The 24,706-nt window shown below is 45.4% G+C and overlaps 1 protein-coding gene across 7 annotated transcripts in view; it reads left to right on the top strand.

The window, feature by feature from the left end:
• The window catches only part of CD82 (CD82 molecule), a 42,247-nt gene extending 17,744 nt beyond the window's left edge, over positions 1 to 24,503 (top strand). For 3 of the 7 annotated variants that reach the window (XM_065064758.1, XM_065064757.1, XM_065064756.1), the window contains 9 exons: positions 1,071 to 1,127; positions 1,983 to 2,064; positions 7,597 to 7,669; positions 10,836 to 10,960; positions 11,875 to 11,949; positions 18,904 to 19,011; positions 21,292 to 21,483; positions 21,774 to 21,857; positions 22,377 to 24,503. In XM_065064758.1, the coding sequence (XP_064920830.1) occupies positions 2,002 to 2,064; positions 7,597 to 7,669; positions 10,836 to 10,960; positions 11,875 to 11,949; positions 18,904 to 19,011; positions 21,292 to 21,483; positions 21,774 to 21,857; positions 22,377 to 22,454 (798 nt within the window). In that variant the 5' untranslated portion in view covers positions 1,071 to 1,127; positions 1,983 to 2,001 and the 3' untranslated portion in view covers positions 22,455 to 24,503. Of the gene's footprint in view, positions 1 to 1,070; positions 1,153 to 1,982; positions 2,065 to 7,596; positions 7,670 to 10,835; positions 10,961 to 11,874; positions 11,950 to 18,903; positions 19,012 to 21,291; positions 21,484 to 21,773; positions 21,858 to 22,376 lie in introns of all 7 variants that reach the window. The other 4 variants (XM_065064761.1, XM_065064759.1, XM_065064755.1 and 1 more) reach the window with 2 other exon arrangements.
• Positions 24,504 to 24,706: the final 203 nt, after the last annotated feature.

Raw genomic sequence — 24,706 nt, 5'->3', positions numbered from 1 at the left:
CTTTTCTCACTTTTAGTATGTTGGTAGTGATGCAGCTGTTGTATAGGGTATCTGTGCTGGAGCAGAACCAGCTCCTAGCCGATGGCTGCACCTGGAGGGACTGGAAATCAGAATGCTATATGTTTGCTATTTAGTGTAAGTATGGACCAGAAACAAGAGCTTTTCCTGGCTACTTTGAAGGACCTGCCCTTGGGTGGTGCTGGCTTTATGGACTCTGACCTGGGGAGTTAACTGAGTAAGAAGTGACTGAGATGATGCTAACCTGGCTGTGCAGTAAGAGCTCCTTATGTGCAATCACTGCTATATAGGTGGGATTTTTAAGATCAACCTGTAGCACAGCTGGTTGAACTGTATTTCTGTTCTGCTTTCCCATCTCAATAGCATCTTGCTATGTGCTGTGCAGCAATGGGCTTAGCATAGCCTCTGGCTTTGGCATCCCTTGAAGTGAGAGCAGTAGTGTTGTCTTCAACCACAGAGTTCAGACTAATACTCTCACCTGATAGTTAGAGGGTGACCATTGCTTGGTGGGAAGACTAGCCAGTTATAACAAGGCCCACATACCAGTTTAGCTCCAGAGTTAACCTAAATATTTAATAGGATTAAGCAAAAGCCTTTGATTGAAACAGCAGAACACACTGGGCTCCAGTGACGCTTATTACACCCATGCTGGCAGCAGGGAGCCCTGTTGACCTTGCTCTCTGTTGAGGCTGGCTCTTCCCAGAGCAGACTGGTGACCCCAGCCTGGTATTGCTCTTCCACTGGCTGTTGCTTCTTAAAGCAGCATGGTCTGTTTTGAGCAAGGAGCTTGTCAGAGTGAATTTTAAGGAACTTAAAAGTCCTCTCATGCCTATGCAGGAAACATAACTGAGCATGGGGGAGGAAGGAGAATCAGGAAAGCTGACCTAATATGTTCTTCCACCACTCCTCATGCTGTGTTGCTTCCCCAAGAGGAGTCTTACTTCAGTAGCATGGATGGTTTGTGGGACTTTTTTCTGACTTTTGGGCTCTCTGCTGTCAGACAATTGAGAGTTGGAGCAGCTTGCAGTAATACAGATCTATTTACTCCCCAGGTTCTGTAGCACAAAGACCTGATGAGGATCCGCTGTTGATGAGCTGCCTATTATACAGTTAAGAGCAACCTTGTTATCTCATGTGGGTTTACATGGGCTTCGGCCATGTTAATTGAGCAGGGTTAACTTCAGATACAGTAAAGTACCTTCTCTGTGGTGAAAGCCTGCACTGAAGTTTCTCTTGCTCTCTCTGTATTGCTTGCTTGCCACCCCATGGATGTGTGTAGTTTCTGTAGCTGGTACCAACGAACTAAAACCAGTATCTTGTCCTGTCAGTGCTCTCACACTGCTTCAGAACTTCTGAGGTTGGCTTTGGAAACTGGGACTTGTTGAAGTTTTGCCTGTCTTGATCTTGCAGCAGAACTGGTAGTGTGTAACCATGGAGCAGACTTGCAAAGCACCTGGTGCTAAGTTGCACACAAGACACTTGATTTTTTGCTGCATTTTAAACTGACCCCTTGGCCTTGCTCTTCAGTGTTCCATCAGCTGCTTAGGGGTCACGAGGAGATGAGATTTTCTGGGGGAGGGAGCTGGCCTTGTGAGCTCTTTCTTTGGATATATGCATCCCTTTTCTCTGCCGGGAGCGGTAGCTAGAGTTGATGTTTTGGCTGATGCTATTAATGCAAAGTCGTATTTGTGATATAAATCCTTTCTGTAACTGCTGATAGCCCTCTGTCACTCTCTGGGAGATCTTGCAGCAGTGGCAGTTTGTATTTGTAGTGGCAGTGGTGTCCTGTTTTGCTACCCTGGGAAGGCAACTCAAGTAGTATATGAAGCACGTGCTTTCTGTGTATCTGCTTTGAGACCCACCAGGTGATCCAGAGCTCAGCACAGAGTAAGAGTGTCACTCTGAAAAGCTGTCTGAAGGACCTGTTGCTAATGTAACTGGTTATCTGTCTGCTTTCCTCTTAGGTCCTGTGAGAGAAAGAAGATGGGATCTGGCTGCCTAAAAGTCACCAAGTACTTCCTCTTCCTCTTCAATCTCCTGTTCCTTGTAAGTATTGGGGGCATCTGCAGAGTAGAAGGGAAGGCCTGGACTAAAAATAGCTGGAAAGGTGTTTTTTCTGAGTGTTGGCCCAGTGCGTTCATTAAAATGGCCAGAGTTTTGGAAGAAGGGAGAGGGTTCCTGAAGCTAAGGGGCATCAAGCTTCTGTGCAGCTCCCAGGTATGTCAAGCTGCTCCACTCTCAGTACACACCTGGTGTCCCCAATGCACACAGCTCCCTTCCTGCAGTAGGAATGGAAAACAAGAGTTAAGAGTTCTTTCTGGAAGGAGAGTGAGTAGTTGTAGCTTCTTGGTCTGCCACATGTGAAGCAGCAGCTGAGCTACCCTTGAGTATCAAAGCTACAAAACCTCCCAAGTAATGGCAGTGCTCTCCTAAATAAGCCAGACAAGCTTCAAAGAACAACTCTAATTTTCTTTGAGTCCCAATGGCTGGTTTTGATTTTCAACCAGATGATTTAGTCCAAGTCCCCTATTTGAAATGGAGTTGGGAGGTAAGGGAGACTGAGGCAGGCTCACATGGGGAAAAGAGGCAGCCCACTGGATGCTGTAAGTTTCAAGTGAGGCTCAGCAAAAGATGAGCTCCTTTTGGATCAGAGTGGGTCTGAGAGGGCCACACACTTTCTCACATGCATCCTTTCGTGAAGCTTAGATATCTTGTGACATGTTGATGGTGACGGTGCTGTTGGTACTGCTCTCCTGCTGTGGGATGGTGTAGTGGGGAAGCATTAAGTTTTCATCTTTCTACATATCAACAAGAAAATAGCCTGATATTGTTACCATTTGTGCAGCATATAAGTGGAAGGAAGGGCCAGGCTGGGAGAGTAGGGAGGGAAATGGAACACGATAAGGTGAGCACTGCTTTCTGGTCTCTGTTCCTGCACATGGATTCACTCTTGCTTCCTGCAGGGGTGTGCTGTGCTGCTGGCACATGGGCTTGAACTTGAGTCACATCTGGATCTGGCTTCCGTTGGCTTATTCTGCTGGCTCTTTCCTCTCTGTGCTTTGTTTCCATCCAAAAAGTAGTTAGCTTTGGTCTAAGGGCTGAAAGTCAGGGGTGCTCAAAGCATCCATGGGGTAGACTCTTGGGGGGAAGGGGAGAGGAAAGGTTTTTCAAGTGCTGCTAAATCTGTCAGAGTATGATCTGGTTTACTTTAAGAATAGGAAAGAAAACAAGCTGAGTGCAAGCCTGTCCTCTCACTAGTGCAGGACTCCTGAAGACATATTAGCATCTGGGCTATCTCTTGAGATGATGCTCTTTAAGCAGTGTGTAACTTAGCCAGTCTACCCTGGGAAGCAGAGCTGCATTTGTTAAAGTAGTGCTTTAGCCTTGCTGAAGCCCAGGACCTGGGCACTGTGTAGTCTTCATTTATCCCTGGTCCAGGTTCTTTAGCTAACCTCTGTATAGAGAAAGTTCTCTTCAAGAAATCCAGCCTAGCATGGGGGAGAAGGGGGAAGACAACAGCCTGAAATATTATGGTGTGTTACAACACTGTTGCTGTTTTTGCTGGATGCTGTCAATGATCATTGTGGTATCCCTTTCCCATGTTACCCTTCTCTCCCCTCTGTGCTGAGCCAGGCATGGTTATGGGCAGCCTGCGGAGAGAACTGTGCTGTCAGGAGGAAGAGTTGAGCTGCTCTGTCAGGCTGACCCGTGTCTGCTCTGAAAAGCATTTTCCTATATTTTGAAGACTGGGAGGATGACAAGCACTGAATCTCTCTGTGGCTCTTGGGTAGCCTTGAGCACTTCTGTCTGGGTTGCAAGTGATTGGAAGCAGCTGCTCTTTGTCCTGTGCACACTCTGCTCCAAACTATCTCCTCTGTTGTAGCAGGCAGCCTCCCTCCCTCTTGAGGAAGGCTGGTCAGATGCACTGACCTGGGCCTGGAGAGTAAGAGTTTTAAGGTGAGATGTGAGGAGGTCTGTGCTGACTGAAGGGAGAAGCCACTTTAATGACCTCTTCGCTAAGCCGAACATGGGCACTGTCTTCCCCTCAAGCTGCTCTGTGGAAGGGAGGTCTCTGAAACTGCTGTGTTCTGCTGGGGAGCTTGATGCTTCTCTAGAGTGAGGATATTGAGTGTGCTTCTGTCTTGGTAGGTGCCAGTCATTTTGCACATGCCAGATGTTGAGGAAAGTGGTACCCATTACTCTTGCTGTCACAGGAAGTGGTTGACATGAGGAGCTGTTTCGATTACGGGTGTTTGGAGATTGAATGGGGTCGATTCTTGAGCCTATACAAAGTGGTAGATCAATAATAATCTGGCCGAGAAACTGCTTCTGAGTTGCTGTGAGCCTCCAGCACAGAGAGGTTTTGCATGGCTCATACTTGGTTTCCTGGAGCTGCTGAGTTCTGTTGAGGAGAGTGCTTACAGGAATGTGAACAGTAATGCTGGCGATGGAGCTCAGTGTCTGCTCCGGACCTTGAGCCAAGCCTCTGCTTGCACCCTGTGCAGGGCAGCCCACACTGTCTGAAGTGTGTTCTCCAGCCTTGCTCGGAGCTGATGAATTAAGCCTTTAGAGACATGCTAGTGACTCTTTTAGAAGTCAGTCATTGAAATAACACTCCTCTACAGCTCGAGGTCTGTGAGAAGGTCCCTTGCTGTAGCTGAAGTAGTTCAGGGACTTGGTGGTATTTTGCAGTCTTGCAGCGTTACGTTCAGGGAAGGGTTTGACCTGCTTTGATTAAAGGGAAGAAAGTTATGTGCACTGCTTGCCTACTTGCTACAAAAGATACCAAAAACATAAGCTTGGAGTATAAGCTTATTTTCTCTAATCAAAACTTAACACGTCTCTGCCTTCTTGGGTAGCAGACGCAGGCCACAGCAGATGCTTCTCCTTAAAGGGAAAACAATTCTGTGAGACATATTCAACAGTCTCTGGAAACTATTTGTTTAGAATATAGGACTGTCTGTCCTTTTTCTAACCCTTCTGTAAGTGGAGCAGAAGGCTACAACCTAAAATCCTGGAGTTTAAGAGCTGTTCTTTTGGCCCCTGTGTCAGGCTCAATGTTACCTCGCACAGTCTGAGTGTGATGGAAAGCAGTGCTGGGAGAGGGCAGCTGAGGGCCCCCAGCTGCTCCTTCCAGAAAGGTGAGTCAGCTCCATCACAGCTTAGTTCTTCCATGCCCCTCTTCACTGGGCTCTGCTGTGGGAAGCTGCTGGCCCTGCCTTGGGCAGCTGCATCCTTCTGGCTTGGCTGTGGAAGGGGCTCTTGCTGAAGTCAGGGGTGAAATCTGCACCACCAGGGTGGAGGGGACACATCTGTCCTCCACTTCAGGAGTTTAAAGCAGTGGAGCAGAGGAATTAAACTCAATGGAAGGCAGATGTGATTTCTTCTATAGAGGGTCTGAAGCCAAGCTAGTGGCAGAAGCAGCTTTGCTATGCTATGCAAACTCCTGAAGATGCTGAGATACTATACTGCTAGGAGGTAAATATGCTGTTGTTAATAGGACAGTGTTTTCTCCCCATGGTTTATTTTCTCCCTGCCTTCCTCTTTCAGTGCTTTCCACAGCAGCTCCTGGCAAACTCACGAGTTGTGGACTAGAGCAAAGATCAGAGTGAAAACAGGCCTTGGATAGTCTGAGCACCTCATAACAAATAACTTCCCAGGAACTCAGCAGCCCTTCTGTGTTTTGTCAGCAACAGCAAAACTTAGGTGACATTTCAGGGTCAGTGAGCCAAGAGAGATGTCACATATAGGCCAGTTTGCCTCTTTGTTAAGACAGATATTTTATTAATACTATGGTTTAAATGTGACACTCCCTCAGACTGTAAATTCAGCAGTTCCTGACAATACAAAGTTTGAGAGGAATTCTTTAGGCGCCACAGCTGTTGCACGTTCAACAGAAATGTTTGATCAGCAGATTGAGCGCTGTAGTGCAGCATGTTGGAACATAAGACAAGGGGGAATTCTTGTTACTGCTATCTTGTGTTTTGTTGTTGTTTTCTGAGATAAAACAGCTACATGCTTTCAGCAGCTGAGTCAGTCTTCTTCATCCATCTTCATAATGGGAACTTGCTTGGTGGCTTTCTAATGCTGTCCCCAGAGCCAACTACATCTTGTGCCCTCTGCCAAGCCAGGAAAGCTTGCAGGCAGCTTATTTCAGACCATTGCTTTATCTTTGCTTGGAAAAGCTTCTTTGTATGAGTAGCTGAAGCATAGTGTAAACTTTCAAAATGTGGAGCCAATGCCTGTCCGTACAACCCTGTCTGCCAGCTTGCTTCCCCTGGTGGTTTGACGTTTTCCTTTTCTCCCAAACATCAGAGCATTCTGTAATGAAGCACAGAATTGCAATCTTTCTGCAGCCCTATTGGCTTATTTAGCATTTCACTTCATCCTGTCTTGAAATCCTGCTGGTGTAAGAACTGCTGCTTGCAGTTCATGTCCTCAGGAAGCATCTCATTTGCACTCCTTGTTTCTTCAAAGTCTGTTTTAGGTCTTTGCACAGCAAGTTGTTTCTAACCTTCGCCACTTTTGGTTGGCTGAACAGCACACATTTCAGGTTCTTATCAAACCTGCAGGTGTACAGCCTTCTCAGCGTAGTTACTTTAACATGGGTATAATGGTGCTCTCATCCTAATTTTGGAGCCATGATCATTTAAATGCAAACACCTCACAGTGTAGTATAAAATGTGGTGATACCTGGAAGGTAAAATAAAACATGCTATCTCCCCCACATCAATATGAGATGGGAAAACAGTGTCTCTTTCCTTCTCAATTCAATGTCTGGATTCAGCTGAGTTCTCATGGGGACGTATTGCTCTATTAATCCTTGCCCTAGATAAGAAAGTGGTGAGTGAGGCAGAGACTGTGACTGATGTTTCATAATTCTTGACTTGGTGGTAAGATGTATTGGCTTGATGGGCTGGGGTGTTCTGGCATAAAGTGGCAGCCAGGACAAGATGCCTGAGTTTGGCTTTGGAAGGCGCAAAGCACTTCACTCAAGGGAACCTGCATGCAAAGTGAATGCTGCTGCTTTCTTGCATTTGTGGGTTGAAGCCATAGCATTATAACAGAGCGTGACAAGCTGAAGATTTCCTTCCTGGGAAGGTTCCAGCTGCCAGATATCTAATCCTTTGGCAGCTGGCTCCCAGCCTGGTCCCATAGGGTCAGGGACTTCTCTATTCAAAAAAATCTTTAAAATCATATGCTAGATGTGTTTGTCCTTCCTCAGTTCTTCACAGAAGCAGTGCACTTACCCTTTGCTTCTGCCAACAAGATTGTAGCAGCAGGGCGTCTCTTCCTCAGACTGTTTTGAACTGTCCTCCTATACAACATCACGTACTACTAAAATACCCTGTGAAGGACTGCCAACCAGAACCTGGGGCTCCTGTGCAGTTGGCCAAGGCACTCTTCCTGGAGTCATGCTAATCCTGTTTACTTTGGGAGCCGTACCATGGGGAAGATGGGTGGGAACAGCAAAAGAATGGTTGTTTTTCCTCTGGAAGTATGGAGAATGGTGACTGCATCTTCTTACTTGTCTAAACTAACAAACCATTTGTATATGTGGTGTTCTTATTCTTTCAGATCCTGGGTGCTGTGATCCTTGGCTTTGGAATATGGATTCTGGCTGACAAAACTAGTTTCATCGCAGTTCTGCGTAAGGCTGTGTTTCTTCGTCTTCTTTCTCCTTCTAAATTGACTCTAGTCCAGGGCTGCACTTGACCGTGGTGTAGTCTAGGGATGGTGATGCTTTTATGTGCGGCCTGTGACTTGAGCAGTAACATATAGCAAGATGGGACTTTATCAGGGACAGGGTGAAAGGGAGCAGCCCTGCAGACACAGCATTTCTCCTGGTCTTGTGGATTGTAACACCAGAGTCAGACTGAGTGACACCATTGCTCCTTCACCCAGCAATCCAAATACTTAAACATAGGTACTAGTATTTCATGCTATTTTCACTGTATACTCTGGTGTTTCCACCACAGCTTCATTATTACCAGTCCCCCAGTTCCTTAATGTAGTTTTGCTCTGCAAGTTCCTTATGCGCCCACTGCTTTCTGTAATGATCTGTTTCAGTTTGATTGTTTTAAATGCCAAAGAAAGTATCTGGTTTTATTGAAGCTTCATGTATGTTGGAAGTAGCCAGTATATTTGTTCCTAAGCAGTAGAGGATGTACATCTGAGGGGGGACAGAAGGTGTGGGTCTGAAGTGTTTAGTGCTCTGACTTCTGAAACATACTCATTTATAAACATCATGAGACTTAGCCTGGCCATCAGAGGAATTTCGTGTCACTGCATGTGCGAGGGCCAAGCTTCCTTCCCCTCTAAGTCAGCCAAGAGCATCAACTCGAGTCTTTAACAGAGGGTTTGCTTTCTGCAACAAACAAAAAACTGAGCTGGCTTAGCAGAGCTTGGGCTTTGCAGGACAGTAAGTGGACTCTCAACAAATGGGTAGCTCAGCCCCATCTTTCACAAGCTTTGCTTCCTTTGTGCTTTTTCCTAGAGAGGGTTTCAAACAACTTTTCTGCTTGGTGGGTCTGGTTACCCACTGCCAAGATCTCCAATATTGCTGGCTCCAGCAGTAGTGTCAGACGCTGCAGGAGGGCTGCCTGCACACTACTTGCAGCTTCAAGGACTGAAAAGTAATAGCATTTACAGCACTGTTCCCAACTACACTGATCCTGCAAAGCGCTTTATATCCCAAGTCCTGTTGAACAAGCTGGCCTGGCTTTGGAAGGCACTGGGAGATAAGGGGAGACAACACCCCCACTAATGCCACGCACACAGATACTACTGCTTGCTCTGTTTGTTGTGCTGTGGCATCTGGCTTGCTACTGCAGTACTAGAAGGGCAAGAAGCACAAGGGGTGTTGGTTAATAAAGTGGGAGCGTGAGAAGAAATGCACTTTTAATACAGGCAGCCAAAAAGGAGCTTAGTGGGGCCTGGCTATTTGCAGCACCCTTTCACAGTCAGTGTGTGGTACCAGTGGGCCAGCAGCTGTTCTCCCAGGCTGACGGGCTTTACTGCAGATGTACTTGTAGATGTACAAAGTCCCTGAGCTTGGCTTTGCTTCTTCCCATTTTACCCAGAATCTCTGCTAACAGAGCATTTAAGGATTTAGCTTCCTTCCTGGAGATTTCCAGCATCAGTTCCTTCTGCCTGTCCCCTCATTTCCTTTCCCATGCCTTGCCCCTCTTTCCCTCTGCTTTAGTAACCCAGGCGTCAGGGAGGGAGCCCAGCCCAGCACAGCAGGGCACTCCAGACGCTGCCAAGGAGCCTGTTGTATTTGCTTGGCCTCCTGCCCAGTGCAGGGGAAAACACGGAGTGACAGCAAACAGAGCAGGAGTCGTCTTGCCAGCAGAGCCTTCTCTTGCAAGACAAGATGTATCGCAGAAGACAAGATGTATTGTGGATGAGAAGTGCAAGTATGGCTCCTGTCCCTTTGCCACACTCCTCTGAATGGCTTTTGAGTTGGAAATACCTTTTTCTTTCTTCCAATGAGAGGTTGACTAAGCAACTGCTTTCTGGCACTGTGGAGATTCTACAGCTGAGGCACTTGAATGCTCGTGTGATGACCGAACAGATTCTGGGGGAGTGAATAGTGTAGTCTTGTGAAGGCCACTCCTGTAAGACTGCTACTTCAGTAAATGCTTTGCAGTGTCAACACCTAACCTATTTTAGGAGGAGCTCAGAGGAAGCTTGCCTCCTGGGACTTCTGTCCAGGAAACTAAACGCTGAGCTCTAGGAACATTATTTTCATTAATCACTGGACATCTAGAATTCCTCTACGCTGTGCAGCTTGCAGGTTTAAGAATGTCTCTGAATTATAAATGAGGTTTCTGGTTACTATTTCTAGACAGAGTATCTCATCAACATTAATGCCGTAATGCTTGCTTCCTCCAATCCTGTTCTGCAAGAAATAGTCTTGTTACCAACCCAGATGTAAGAGCTTGTTTCTTCTGTTGCTTGCAGTACTAAATGTTGAGAGGAGAGGACTGACAGCACCAGCATGTCTGAAGTAATACTCCCTAAATTTGGTTGAAAAAACTGTTGAGTGTTCAAGAGTACAGTCATTCCAGACATGATAGCAAGAGATAGCTAGGAGGATACCTAAAAGTAGCTAATTTGGGCATGTTATCTGTTTTGATCTTGGAATAGTATCTATATGCAGGAGGTCATACACAGATGCTGCAACAACCTGCAGTGAGTGCCTGGCCACAAGCCATTCGACACCAACTTGTTGAGTTACCTGTCCCATCATCTGTGCTCAACACTACCTGTAGCTCTTGCATCATGTTTCACTCCACAGAGTTTGTGTGTCCCACTGTTGATTGTAAGTGTAAAAGTGAAAACAGAATGGCTGGAACAAGGAATAGTGCATTAGAGCGAAAGGCCAAACCAAAAAGGGGTTTTAGGACTTGAAAAAAAGCTTTCCTGAAGATAGCAAAGGGAATTGAAGCAAACAGGCAACAGTTGTGGAGTAGAACATACTTTATCTTACTCTCACTCAGAGTGCATTCATGAGGGATTTAAAAATCCAGTAAGCAGCTAACTTTCTCCAAACAAGGTTCATTTGTTTGGAGTGACCTTGAGTCTTCCAGACTCTCATATAATGGAGACCTGCAGGTTGGTCTTGAAAGTCTTCGCTTATCAGAAAAAACTCAGAATCAGCCTTCTGTCCCCATGTTCAGCAAGCCTCTGTGCAGTCCCTTTGTAGAAGACAATGCACTATTATAAGTAGATATGAGGGAAGTTTTCTGAATGGTGATGGTTGATGTAGTTTTTGCCACTAGCTAACTTTGTTCTTCTCCTGGCCCCTACAGAGATGTCATCTCCCTCCCTGAAGACTGGTGCATACATCCTCATTGGTGTTGGGGCTCTGACCATGCTGATGGGGTTCCTGGGCTGTCTTGGAGCTGTCAATGAAATCCGATGTCTCTTGGGTCTGGTGAGAGAATTCATGCTATGTTTTAGATCCACCCTTTAATACCTCTTCTGCAAAATATCTGTTGGATTGTAGCTGGGGCTCGGTTCTCCTAGTACTTCTGCAAGGTTAACTTAGATCCAGTTTTTAATTTGCACACATTAAATTCTTCAGCATTAAATAGGCTGCAGCAGTGGTTCCTCAGGCATTACTGATTATGAGCTAATAACTCTGTGAAATGAAAGAGAATGCCACCGCCACTTTCTACAAACAGTGGGTTGAGGACTGCCAACTAAGGGGAGATGTCTCAGGTGACCCTGTACCTTGTCCTACCACCTCGACTTCCCAGTTGGCCTTGTGCTCTCAGTGGTGCAAGGAGCAAGTATCAGAGGCAGTGAGAGAGAAGGGGAATAGTGACAGTGTCCTGCTGTGCTGCAAATTTCAACTTCTGTGGAAAGTGCAAGAGTTGAGAGAGACTTGACTAGGAATGTCCTGTATGTCAGGACCTCTGTTCAAATGGTTCATCTGTAGGAAATTTTGTGGCTGTGATGGATGAGATGGCAACAGCTTGATAAACGTTAGCTGCCACTTGACTCCTGCTTATTCAGAGCACACGTGTATAGGAAACCAAGTATGGCCACACTATGTGTCCTGGCATTAGGAACATCTAATGTAATGGTAGTAACTGCTTGTAAACTCTCTCCCTCCTGAAGTCTTCCTGTTGATCTGATGGAAAAAGTGCACTGGTCTGATATTGGTGCTCATACTTAAGCCTTTTACTGGGGACAGCATTGTTGACAGCAGAGTGTTTCTGCAGGCAAAGGTGGTGGCTCAATGTCGTGACTTGTTCTGAATATGAAATCTTACTAAAACTTGTACTGTTATGTACAGACCTTTCTAAAGGCTGATAGCGACTATCTATTCTCTTTTGTTTCCAGTACTTCACCTGCCTGATGGTAATTCTCATAACTCAGGTTGCTGCTGGACTGGTCATCTACTTCCAGAAGGAAACAGTAAGTGTTTCTTACTTTGCATGTTTTCCTTGGTCTTGGTTTGGAGGAACAGGAGACACCTGACAGTTTATTCTTACAAATTGGACTATACCATTAGCAAGCATAACTGGATTCTCCTTTCCTCTACCCCAGCTCAGCAGCTTTGCTGTACAGTTTGTTTCTTCTGTACCTGCCAGCCTCAGTAGTGCTACTTTCTCAAGTATTATGAATCCGTTTCATAGAATCATAGAATAATTTCAGTTCGAAGAGACCCTATGTAGACTTCATTTTTGGGTAGTGGGAACAGAAAGAAGCAAATCTTGGAAGGCTTTTGAGCACAGTTCCTCCTGATCCTGCTGCAGACTATTATTTGGGCTTGTAGTAGTAGGGGTTACTACCGTGTTGCCATCACTGGGGGTTTACCAGCCTGAGTGACTGCTGTTGGGACTGGCCTCCCTCATGTCATGCTGCTCTGTCCTTTCAGTCCTTCAGCATTTGTATGTAAAACTCTCCTTGGAAGAGCTGTCCTCTTTCCCGAAGAGCAAACCCAAGTATGTCACAGTTCCTGTACTACAGTTTGAGCTTGAAGCCAAGTGGTTCAACATCTTGAAGTGGATCTCTTTGTCAGAAATGCAGTTTCGCACTGTGTGCTTCTAGAGCTCCAATAGTGTAAAGGGAATAACTTTTGAGCTACTTAAGTGCATTGCAACAGCCGATGCTGGCTATAGGTTCCCTGGCCAGGGCAGTCAGGAGGCAGTCAGGCCTCCAGCTGTTTGACAGCTGAACTGGAGCCACATTCACGCAGTGGGAACAAGTTGTAACTGTGAGGTCCCTGCTGGATTTTGTCCTGATATGTGTATTTCTGGTACCTGTTGTGGGTAACCCTGTCACAGAACTGTATATCTGTACCACTGTACAACTGTGCTTGCTTCTCCTGAGCCCACCTTCCTGCTAGGTGATCACAGAAAGCAGGTGATTGACGAAGTTGTGGATAGGGCCTGGTGGTGACGTCTGGGGGCAGGGGGAAGGTGCCTGCCCCCAGCATTGCTGATATGAGCTTTGTGCAAGTGGCTGTGGTGACTGTGAGCAGCTGTTGGCTGCGTTCCTTGGCAAATCTGGTGTGAGTGCAGCTTGTTTGCCAGGCTGGAGCTGAAGCAGAAACTGAAATGTTGGCTAGCTTGGTGTGTAACATTACAGCTTTAAACAAGCTGCTGATTCTCAACAAAGATCTCTGACTAATGCAGAGGAGGAGGAGTGGGGTTGGGCATTCCACTGCAATAGGCAAATGTGACTTTTCAGACCATGAAATTCCATACCTCTGTTGGTATTTCTCTTCCAGCTGTCACTCTACTCTAGAAAACTCCAGCTTTCAAGCTGTAGTTCTTAATTTGAACCTCAGTCAGACCAGGGAGAGAATAAAAGTACTGGGGGTTATTCTGAACAGCACTTGGAGCTAGTGTGGCTGAGATCATCACGTACAGATCCAGCAGAATGGTAGGGGAAGCTAGGCTTTGAACAAATGCTTCTGTTCCATCCTCAGTGAGCAAGACTTATTGAAAACCTCTTCTAGAGCCCTTCTACTTCAGGGATCATCTGAAGTACCTGCCTAGAGCACTAAGAAAAACTGTTTCAGGAAGGTCTCAGCTGAAACCTCCCACACACTGGTTTGTGGCTGTGCTTCAGTGATGCATATCGCTCTGCTTCACTTGATGTGCGTCATGCCAGGGCAGCTCCGAGCACAGTGAAGCAAACTGAAAACTGCTCAAGATCCAGTCCCTAGATGTCTATTGTGTTCTTTGTGTTTGTTTATTTCTTTCTGACTTCATGAAACTGGTTAGTTACAAAACAAGGAATAGCAAGAGTGGAGGAGAAAATGATCTTGGATCCATAATGTAGCAAAGTGATACTCTCTCCTGCACTTCTTGTAACTGAAGTATTTATTTCTGCACTGCAGGAGAGTAGACAGGATTCTTGTACTCCTCTCCACCTGCCCTTTTTGTGATTAGTAGCTACTGAACAGATTAATTTTTTTTTAATTATTATTATTTTATTTTGATTTTTTTTGGGGGGGGGGGGAGGGGGGGCAGGGGGAGAAATAGCTTTCTTTTCCTTGTCGAAATCCTTCCTCACCCCTGACACATGAAAATATGCTGAAATAGGGTTAGTGTAACTGTAAAAGGCTGAGTGTGTGACAGGAAGGCTGCTGCTTTGCCTCTCCCATGGGTATTGCTAGAGGAATGCCCCTTCAGTACTCCCAGTACTGCTGGGAGGGCATTAAGCAACGTCCATTTCCCTACATCTGTTGATTACTGAAACTATGTGGTGAGGTGGGGTTTTTTAGGGACAAGAAAATAGTAATGTCACAGATGTTGCAAATGGTATTCTGCTTTGTGAGCTGAATGTTGCTGCTCACCTACATCTAGTGAGTCACGAACATGTGAGAGCCTGGGCAAGGTCTCTCTTGGCCTGGTTCACACAGTTCTCTGCAGTTCTCTGCCTTGAGCCAAGGAGAGCAGTGGTCCTCTGGGAATTGCCCTACTTGCTGGTTATTGTTTGCTGCAAACAGGCCCGAGTGATTGTGTGCAGTGACTTGCCTGGGGCTACGGACTATGCATTAGTTTCAGAATCAGAAGTGACTAGGGGGGTGAAAACGCCCTCCTGTTTTTTGAGCCTTTTTTTGTGCGCAGACTAGCTGCTAATAAAACTCAGCGCTTGTCAGGCCACACCTGGAATACTGTTTTCAGTTTTGGTCTCCACTATACAAAAAAGATGTGGACAGATTGGAGAGGGTCCAGAGAAAGGCCGCAAAGATGATCAAAGGGCTGGGAAGCTGCCGTATGAGGAAAGGCTGAGAGAACTGGGCTTGTTCAGCCTTGAGAAAAGAAGGCTCAGGGGAGACCTCATCACCATGTTCCAGTATTTAAAGGGCAGCTACAAAGAACAGGGAGATTCCCTTTTCAGGAGTCACATGGAAAGGAAGAGGGGAATGAGTACAAATTGTTCCTGGGGAGATTCTGATTGGATTCAAGAGGAGAATTTTTCACTATGAGAACAATCAGCCATTAGAATAATCTCCCTAGGGAAGTGGTCAATTCCCCCCCATCAGACATCTTTAAGGTTCAGCTGGACAGGGTGGTGGGCCATCTTGTCTAAACTGTGCTTTTACCAAGAAAGGCTGGACCAGATGATCCTTGTGGTCCATCCCAACCTGGTATTCTATTCTATGAAATGCTGGGGGAATGATCTAGCTTGAGTCTTGGACAGAGGGACAGGAGAAATGACCAGTGGTGTCCGACAGTGGAAGAAGCCTGCATGATTCATTCAGAGACTGGAATCAAAGATGTATGCTGTTGCTTCTGGTGTTCAGCTTTCCCCAGCTGACAGGCCTTGAATAGATGAAGATGTTGAAAGCCTGCCTAAGTGTTCAATATGCCTTTCTAGCTTGTTGCTCTTTCAGTTTTCCTCTGCTAAGTGCAGAAGGGTGATCAGCTCCATGTGCCTGTGTTTCCCCTTTGGGCTGCTCTGTCAGGGAAACCTATGGACAAGCTGCCTGTGTGTACTCTCCAGAGCTGAACTATTGTTTGTGTAATATGTCTCCTTTCTCCAGTTACTGTCTGAAACACCTAAGAATGCCTGAGTCTTTCTTTAACTGAAATGCCTCACTTTTGGGAACCAGGGCTGTTTGTAAGATTTCTTGCCTGTTCTCATGTAAGGGTAGAGGTGGAACAGAGATGCAGCTTCCCTATGCACCTGTGACTGGGGACATCTAGTTCAGGCCCTGTCTCTGCTTGTGGTGGAGTCCTGGGATAGAGAACAGAGGCACTGCCTGGGACTGGGATTCTTGAAGAAGTGACGCTAGGCTTCGCTGGCCTAATAGCTAAGGGGCCAGATGGGCAGGACAACAAACTAGTTCTCCTTGTATGTGGAGCAGCAGTGTGCAGGGGGGCAAGGGTGGGAACGCAGAGGTTCAGTAACTGATAAGGCTTATGGCAGCAGCCAAGGCCAATCTCATTAGTGAGAACCAGGTCAGGTTGCCTTGATTTGAAGGGAAGGAAAAGGGGAAGCAAAGTAATTAAAAGGGGAAGATCTAGACATCATGAGAAGAAAGATCATGCAGCTCCCATCTGTCTGGGCTGACGTAGCTGATCCCAGTGAGCTGAGCTGCTGTTTTCCCAGGATGAAGAGTTGCTGATGTAGAGAAGCTTCTCTGTAGCAGTAGGCACTGCTTCCTCTTGCTGGGTGTCCGTGGGTTTGCCATGGTCATTTGCAATGTTTAACAGTAAAAGGAAAGGGAAAACCCATTTCCACTGATCTGAAATATGCTGTAGCACCACAGACAAATAGGTAGTACGTAGAATGGCAGCATCCCAGTGCTCAGGCTGATCCCATCGCTCAAGCAGTCTAATGACACTTCTCTCCAACATCTCGTGATCTGGATCTGTCCTTAGCAATTACAGCTATTGTCATGTACAAGCTGGCTGAGAAGATGTCACTGTTTAGCCCCAGCCAGCAACTAAGTACCATACAGCAGATTGCTCCCCTCCTCCCGAGTGGGATGGGAGAATAAAAAAAAAAAGTAAAACTCCTAGTTTGAGATAAACACAGTTTAATAGGACAGCAGAGGAAGAGAAAAAATAATAATAATAAAAGAATATACAAAACAAGTGATGCACAATGCAATTGTTCACCACCAAGTAATTGTCCCCAAGCAGCAGTTCCCCTGGCCAGCTACCCCCAGAATAGTATACTGAGTGTGACATCATATGGTATGGAATATCTCTTTGGCCAGTTTGGGTCGGCTGTCCTGGCTGTGCCCACTCTCAGCTTTTTGTGCACCTGGTATGGTGTGAGAAGCCGAAAAATCCTTTACTACTTAACAACAACTGAAACATCAGTGTATTATCAACATCATTCTTGTCCTCAATCAAAAAAACCCCAGCACTACACCAGCTTCTAGGAAGAAAATTAACTCTATCCCAACCAAAACCAGGACAGAAAAGCTTCAGAAGGAGGTGGAAGGAAGGAGGTGAAGGCGTCTGCTGGATGGTAGCTTGCACCTCTCATCAAACTGAAAGGTGTTGTAAATATCTCTGGATAAAGAATGGCGGTGAAGGGATAATTTTATTCACCTGAGGTTTGTGGTAAGCCTGTTAATGAGCAATTTAGATAGCTGTAGTACACGTGTCTTACTATAGAAGCAGCAGTTGTAGGAGTCTGGGGAGAGGTTGGTCAATGCCTGGTGAAAAAGGGCAGTTTCCACCAACTGTATGTCAGAAACCCAGCTGCATAGAGGAGCAGAGCGACTCGGACCTTCCCTGAGTGGTGGAAATGAGCTTCAGTGACTGAGACTCTTGACCAGTGTCTCTTTTATAGCACAAGGTTAGAAATATGTTACCTGCGAGTGTTTAAGGTGGTGTTGTCCTTCAGCTTGCACTTATTTTTGACCTCTGTCTCATATGGGGCAGGCAGCAGTCATTCAGACCTGTGTCTTACCAGGATAACCATACCCAGTTTTGTTTCCTTATGGCTCATCAGGTTTGCTGCCCTTCTCTGTGCCGGGGCAATGACTTGCTGGGAAGTGCTGGTGCTTTGGCTGTTGCATTGCATAGCAAAGCTGCTGTTTTGCCTTCCCTTCAAGACTGAGACTGTATATATCACCTCATCTGTACTTGTTAATTTTTACACTTAGCTTTTTTTAAGTGACCAAAGCTGCATATAACATTTCTGAAGAGATACAGTTTGTGCTTTGAACAATTGTTTTACTATTTTCCTCTGTCTCCTGGTGCATACTAAGACTCCTTCTGTTCCCACTTGGGGCCACCAGAGCCTATAGGATTTTTTGTTTGTTTTGTGGCCATCAAGTGTCCAAAGTTTTTCTGTGGTAGATCTCCAGTTGTCCTCCATACATTATAGCACCAGGACTCAACAACTTTGGTTTCTTGTCAGTTAACTTTATTTTCCTTTCTATTCTGACCTTAAGGGGATGCGTGATTGCTCGGTCTGATACTTCTGAACTTCTCTGTGTATCAAATGTGCTTCCCATCAACACTGTAACAAGCACAGTGCTGTACTTAATAAAGAAAGGACTTTATTCGAACCCTCAACTTCTGAGCAACCTGAGTAACAGTCTTCTATCTGCTTAATAAGCTTGAGAAGAAACTGATTGGTGGAGGAAATAGGGACCTAGAATTAACTCATTTTCCTTAGAATCACTTACCTCTTACACAGCAGCGGGCCATGCAACATTGAAGACTAGGGTGAATTTCTTGGGTTGACCTCTGCCTGGAAAAAGACTTTCTTAGCAAGAAATGCCACCTGATCATCATAGTGGGACTTTATCTTGGTACACCAATTCTGTATTTCATCCTTTTGGTTGTATTTATTGCCTTTCCTCAAAAGCATAGACAAGACTGCAGAGTAAGTTATTTACAGGTCAGTCTAGGGGATTTGTAAGTGCCTGGTTGCTTTTTTTTCCTTTAAGCATTGCTTTGTGTGCCAATTAAATGCTAATTTTCCAAATATTTTAGTCATGGTTCTAGCCATCTTTTTGCTGTAACTTAAAAATAGCTGTATTGTGGGAGTGTGAGAAGGTTTCGGCAAAAGCTACTGTCCATTCCGTTTTTTTTTTGTTTGTTTTGTTTTGTTTGTTTGTTTGTTTGTTTGTTTTGTTTGTTTTTTTTTTGTTTTGTTTTTTTTTTTTTTGTGTGGTTCTTTTTTTTTTTTTTTTTCTTTTCAGGGCTTGTAGTCTCTATCTGCAGTTTGCCTCTGCTCTAAACCCATTTACTGAAGCTAGAGCAAAGCAAAATGTTTTCACACACCACAATGATGAGCCCCTGTTTTTCTGCACTATGGGGAAGGTTGACCCACAGCAGGAATAACACAGGTGGTAGGGAGGGGTGTTATGTACCCTAAGATTCAAAGAAGAGACTACAAGGAATCAACTAATTTAATTCTCCTGCCTTTTTTCCTTGCCAGCTGAAAGACGAGTTGTCACACATAGTCGGAACTCTGATTGAAAATTACGACCCTTTGAATGATGATGAGAGGAATTTACAAGATGCGTGGGACTATGTGCAAACACAGGTGAGTCATAGAGGGCAGCAAGAGGCAGATGTTGCTATTTGTCAGTGCAGTAAATAGCCTTTTAGACTAGGCTGAGGACAGGGAAGCAGGAATTGCAAGGGACAGGGCTGTAGCACATTGATGTAGCTGATCTACAAAGTTGCCTGTGAGGTTTGGTGCGTGCATACTAGAAAACTGTCTCGCTTGCTATTCCTAGGTAAGACCCTGCATGCTGGCTATTAGAACTAGCTAGTATTGGCTGTGTAACCTAATGTATTTGGCCTATCAAATGGCACCCCAACACTTCTCTTTGTCTGAAGGGCCTTCAGAATACTAACGTGTAAAAGCCACAGTTCATGCTATCTTTGTAGCAAGTCAAGTCCCTATTCTTATTGCCACACAAGTCAGCAGCGCTGCCTGCCTTGCTACTTGGTGCGTGTTGCTTATTGTGATGGCTCTACTGCAAGTGTCCGCGTTCTTGGCAGCCATCCAACCACCCATGGTTTCTGTTTGAACATCAGGGTCAGTGCTTGAGCAACTAGTTCAGTGTTCAGGCACACTGGAGCTATGATAGCTGTTCACTGCCAAACCACAAGCTTGAGAGCTGACTGGCTGTTGTGGTTAAATACATGCCCAGCATGGGACTGGTGTGTAGTAAGTACAAGTAACAGGATTTTTCTTCTCTCTGTTCTTTGGTCTACAAAACACTGACTTGCTGTATTTCTCATCCTTGGAAGGAGAATTATTTCGTTTTGTTTTATCACTGTAGTTGCATCTCCTTGCTAGTGGACTCAAGAGAAGGCTGAGTCTACTGTGGAGAGGGGATCCTGCTTGAGCCCTTCTTTTATGTTGAAATAAAAGAAGGTGGCTTTCTAGAGGTGGAGAAGTCCAAGTGTTAGGAGTCTGATTCCTCTCATACACTAGAGTTAGCATTTGAAAGGGCATGGGTGTTCTGTAGATCGGTCCTGCAGTTAAATCCCAAACCTCAGGGAGGTAGTTCCTTCTGGAGGCTGGATCTTCAGAACTTGTTTAGAAATTAAATGCTTGTCCTGATGTGGCTGTTCAGCTGTTTGTAGCTCTGCTCTCATGTCTCTTATGTCAGACTGAAATATTGTTTCCTTTCTGAGCAGAGGGGGATTTTCCCTAAACTTCCACATCAAGTTTGATAGCATTTCTGCTCTGTACCACAGTGCAAGTGCTGGGATCCATGCGTAAGATAAAATCTTAGCCTTGTCTGGACTTCGTGATGTGCTTTCCCCTCCAGCAAATGCAGTTTTATCATGTGGCTGTACAGGAATGTAAATGTTTCTTTGAATGGAAAACTTTCCTCATCCCATCTTCCAGCCAGTCACAACTGCAGCCAGGTGGGCGCAAACTCATGGTGGCTTGCTGGGGCTCGGCAGCATGACAACGCCATCGTGCGGTGGCTGCTGGTGTCCTTTGGGGGCCACAGCTCAGATCAGTGGTACCTTGCAGTTGGGAACTGGAAAATGAAAAGTTCCTGCTTTGTGCATTCTCAGAAAATGGTGCTACTCAAAAAAAAAAAAATAGTTTTAGCATTTAAACCTATGGAAATGGCATTCCTAGTTGAAGACTAGGTGCTAATCCTTTTGAGATGTCTTTGAATACAGGGGATGTCTTGTCAACACATTAATCTCTTGCCTGCCTTGCTTCTCCCTCACCAAATCAATCCATTGGCAATGAGCTGAAGGGACTGAAAAAAATCTCTCAAGTGTGTCACATAGGACAATTGTCCTCCTACAGCTGACCCACCAGCAACATGTGTTTTGTACTTTTACTTCTGTTTAGCATTGTCACCTGGAGATAAAATGAGGTTTGCTAGTATTTAGTTAGCAAAAAACTGATCACAGTTACACTCTGTAGAATTGATGCCAAGCTGCATGGCCCACTGAAATCTGAGTAATCTAGGCCTCACACGGTAAGGTGTGTGAAAGATTCATATTCTAGCACGACTGGTGCGATAGAACTTTGTGGATGGCCTGTGCACATTATAGTCTACTATGCTCAAAGTCTGCTGGAATTGGCACTTTAACACTTGTCTTGCTAGCAGAGTGATTCTTTAGTAGGAAAATAGCGCCCCTGTCTTCTGGACAGTCCTATGCCTAGGTTATCATCTGGTAACCAGGGTGATGTTCTAATATAACTAATTCATTACAACTGTATGGTCTGACTGTTGTTATGTGGAGAGCTCCTGTGTACTGCTACCTCCACTGCCTGTTTGTTTTCATGTGCAGTATGTTACTAGTGCAAAGTGTAAGACCATGATGATCTCTCTCTTAGATCGCCTGCTGTGGCTGGAGTGGAGCAAAGGACTGGGAAAACAATAAGGTTCTTATCAATCAAAGCATGACTGCCTATCCCTGCTCCTGCTCCAATAGTTCCAAGGACTTTCAGGTAGACAGTGGTTTCTGTAATCTGGATGTCCCTGTCAACGGCACTGCAACATATGCTGACTGGCCTGTTCATGAGCAGGTGAGTGGGTATGTCTGGGCCCTGTGAAGCATCTACTGAAGCTGCCTTGTCTTCGTTCCTCTGGGAATTATTTCAAGCACTGTTTTCTTGTCAGCATTGCTTGAAGTACTGGTGGAAAAGGGGAAAGGAGGGACAGGGATCCTGCCCTTTTCTGCTAAAGCTACTGTGAAACTTGGTATAGCAAGTAATTGGGATAATCTCTGTATGCACAAGGAAATGTGTTCTGGATTTTCAGTGTTGAGACATTTAGAATTTTCCTTCTTTCCCTTGTGACCTTGTTTCCTCAATAGGGATGTATGGATGGCGTAGAGGAGTGGTTGAAGGACAACCTTGGTGTCATTCTTGGGGTCTGCACCGGTGTTGCTGTTATAGAGGTAAGTCACTCTCTGATGTGAACTGGTACTTTCTTCACATGCAGACTCTTTTAAAGGTAAAACTATTTGTACAAGTAATAGGCACCTGGTTTAATGGCAGTTCAGATCTAGCTCTTGGTTGTGTCTACCTGGAGCTCTGAACTGCTGCTTTGATTGGCTGGATTCAAAATTGGTTGAAGCCCTGTCTACTTGTGTTTCCTGCCACTGTGTCTCACACTTGGCTATTCACTGTATCTGTAACCAGGAAGAATGAGAAAAGCAACATCACACTAGTGAGGTGCCTTTTGTGCCTTAAAAAGGCCATAACATAGATTGCAGATGAAGGCACATCTTTTTGCAGCAAAATTTTTTGTCATCCTGATTATTGCATTTTCCTTGCATTGGGGATCACCTCTGCTCACTTGTATGGTGCGATTAAAAGGAGACCAGTGTATTATGCTCGCCTGCACCACCCTTTCTTCTCACATTATTATCTGTCTGGTTGCTGATTTTGTTCCCATTCTTCCTTATTTATTCCAGCTGCTGGGGATGATACTGTCCATTTCACTCTGCAAGAACATACACAGCGAAGACTACACCAAAGTGCCCAAGTCTTGAGTTGACAGAATCCAGAGCTACAGCACCACAGAGAAAGGAGCAAACAGAACATTCCTGCCTCATACCCAGACTATCCAACCATTGACCATTATTCCTGTGACATCTCATTTCTGATACCACTCTGCTAAGAACTGTTAGAGCTGCAATACAGCCTGATCTTCTGGCAATAGGGCCCTTAGGCCACCTGCATCCTGCCTCTGGATTACTTCTACTTCAAGAAGCTGAACTTAACTGTCTCATATCACATGAGACACCGATTAACCTGAGGGGACAATGCTTTTACTGCCTGCTTCATGTTAAACAATACTATTCATATCTCCATTCTAAAACCCACTGGGCCTAACATACTCCTCTACCCCCTCATTATCCTCCCACATATCTTTTCCCCTTCCTCCAGAAGTCCTATCTCTTTGTCCCACAAGCCAGGATTGCTGTTCAGATTCCAGTGCTTTAGTAGCTTCACCTACTTCAGTGACTTGTGGTAACTAGTCGTGCTTTATAGGCCTTCTCCTCCCTTGCAGTTAGCCTGATTCAGCTCCTACTGTGCATCTTCCAGCCTAGGCTCTTGTATGAAGCATTGAGCGCTACTGTCATATTTGCTTCTGCTTCTGGAATCAGCTATGCCTTGCCTTCAGCAGAGCTCTTCAAGTGTGATGAGAAGCCACCAGTAGGGAGCCAAGCCTGCCTGTTCCAAGTGTGGCCTGACAGATTGTGGTGGTGGTGCTCAGCTGCTTCTGGAATGTATCCCTTGGGTCCTGGACTTGACACTTACATGTTTCTTCCACTTGCCTCTTTACTTCTTCTTCTCCCTCCCAGCACTGCTTTGCTGGCTCCTGTCAGCTTGGAGGCACTTCAGAAACAGGCTGGCTTCACTGGTTGTATTTGTGGGTTGCCAACTTTTATAGAGGTTATGATTAACTTGATTCTTCCCCTGCCCCCTTTATGAACATAAATTTTTTTAGCTGTGTTTTTTAACTATGAACATGGAGGGATCTCACTGGATTGCTGATGCTGTGTATTGAAGATATCACTCCTACCAGTGCCCAGTTTAGGTTCTGTAGTTTGGATGCGAGGATAAGTTGCTTTTATTTCAGTTGTCCAATCTTCTGACTCCACTGTGGCTAGGAACCATGGCTGCATCCTGAGCTGTCTTGAGTGTAAGCACTGCAGCAGATAAGTAGCTGGTTCTGCAGTCGTGCAGGCTGGATGGTTTCTGTATTTAATGGCCAGGCTGTTTGCTCTATTCAGCCAATGACCAGCAGCAAGGAGTGATGTAGAGCAGAAGTAGGAAATATATGAAAAACTGCCTCAGCTTCTTAGAAAAGGGAGCTGGATGCAAATCCTTGGTTTTAGAGGTGGCTTGGGCACAACAGGTTTCCTACAGTTGCACATGCCTGTAATCACCATGAGAGCAGGAAACTGTATGAGAGAGAAGTGGATGGTCCTTGGCCAAGACCCCATACAAGGTACTTGGTGAGAGAGCCTTTGCCTTACAGCGGTGGTCCCAGGACTGTCTCTTGTTGGGGTGGTCTGGTAGGAATAACCCTAGTAGCAGTTCAAAGGGTGGCTTTGCTACCTACTTAGTTTTCCTTCTGGGAAGAAAGGCTCGTGCATGGGATCAGGGCTCCAGCAGTGGGTCCCTGCTCTGTCCTTATCTCTAGACACAGCAGTGATTTGGGAGAGTAGATGCAACTGGGCAACTGTGTTTCGTGGAGATCTGACAAGACTTTGCTTTTTTGAGACACTTGCCCCCTCCTGCACAGATCCTTGAAGCTGACCTTTGCTATAGCAGAAGGCACCCTTCTTAGCAGTAAAGCTTGCTAGCTTTTTTAGCACAAAGTCTGTTCTCTAATGTGTTCTTATTTGTAAGATTCTTGTTCAGTTACACATGCCAATGCTGAGCAGCAAGTAAAAAAGAACCCATTCTGGGTTTCCTTTTTGTTTTTTGTCTGTTTTTAGCAACATCTTCCTACTGGAAGAAATGCATGTACAGATATAAAAGTCTAGAGGGTGAATATTTCTGTAATAAAGACTTTGCTAAAAAAAAAATCTCTGCCTATGACTTGTGCATTGCAGTGGTTTGCACTTCCTTCCTCTCCACCCCCTTCTGCTTACATGCGAATCACTGACACCTTGTTTGTTCGGGGTAGCAAAGGGCCTGTCAAAAGCTGCTCTCAGGCCTACATGTGAGATCAATGTGGACTGTGAAGATACTGCCCTGTAGGAGGTGACAATTTTCCTAGGCTATATTC

The sequence above is a fragment of the Columba livia genome, chromosome 5 (assembly GCF_036013475.1).
Source record: "Columba livia isolate bColLiv1 breed racing homer chromosome 5, bColLiv1.pat.W.v2, whole genome shotgun sequence".
NCBI classification, from domain to species: domain Eukaryota; kingdom Metazoa; phylum Chordata; class Aves; order Columbiformes; family Columbidae; genus Columba; species Columba livia.
This window is presented reverse-complemented; position numbering and strand designations above follow the sequence as displayed.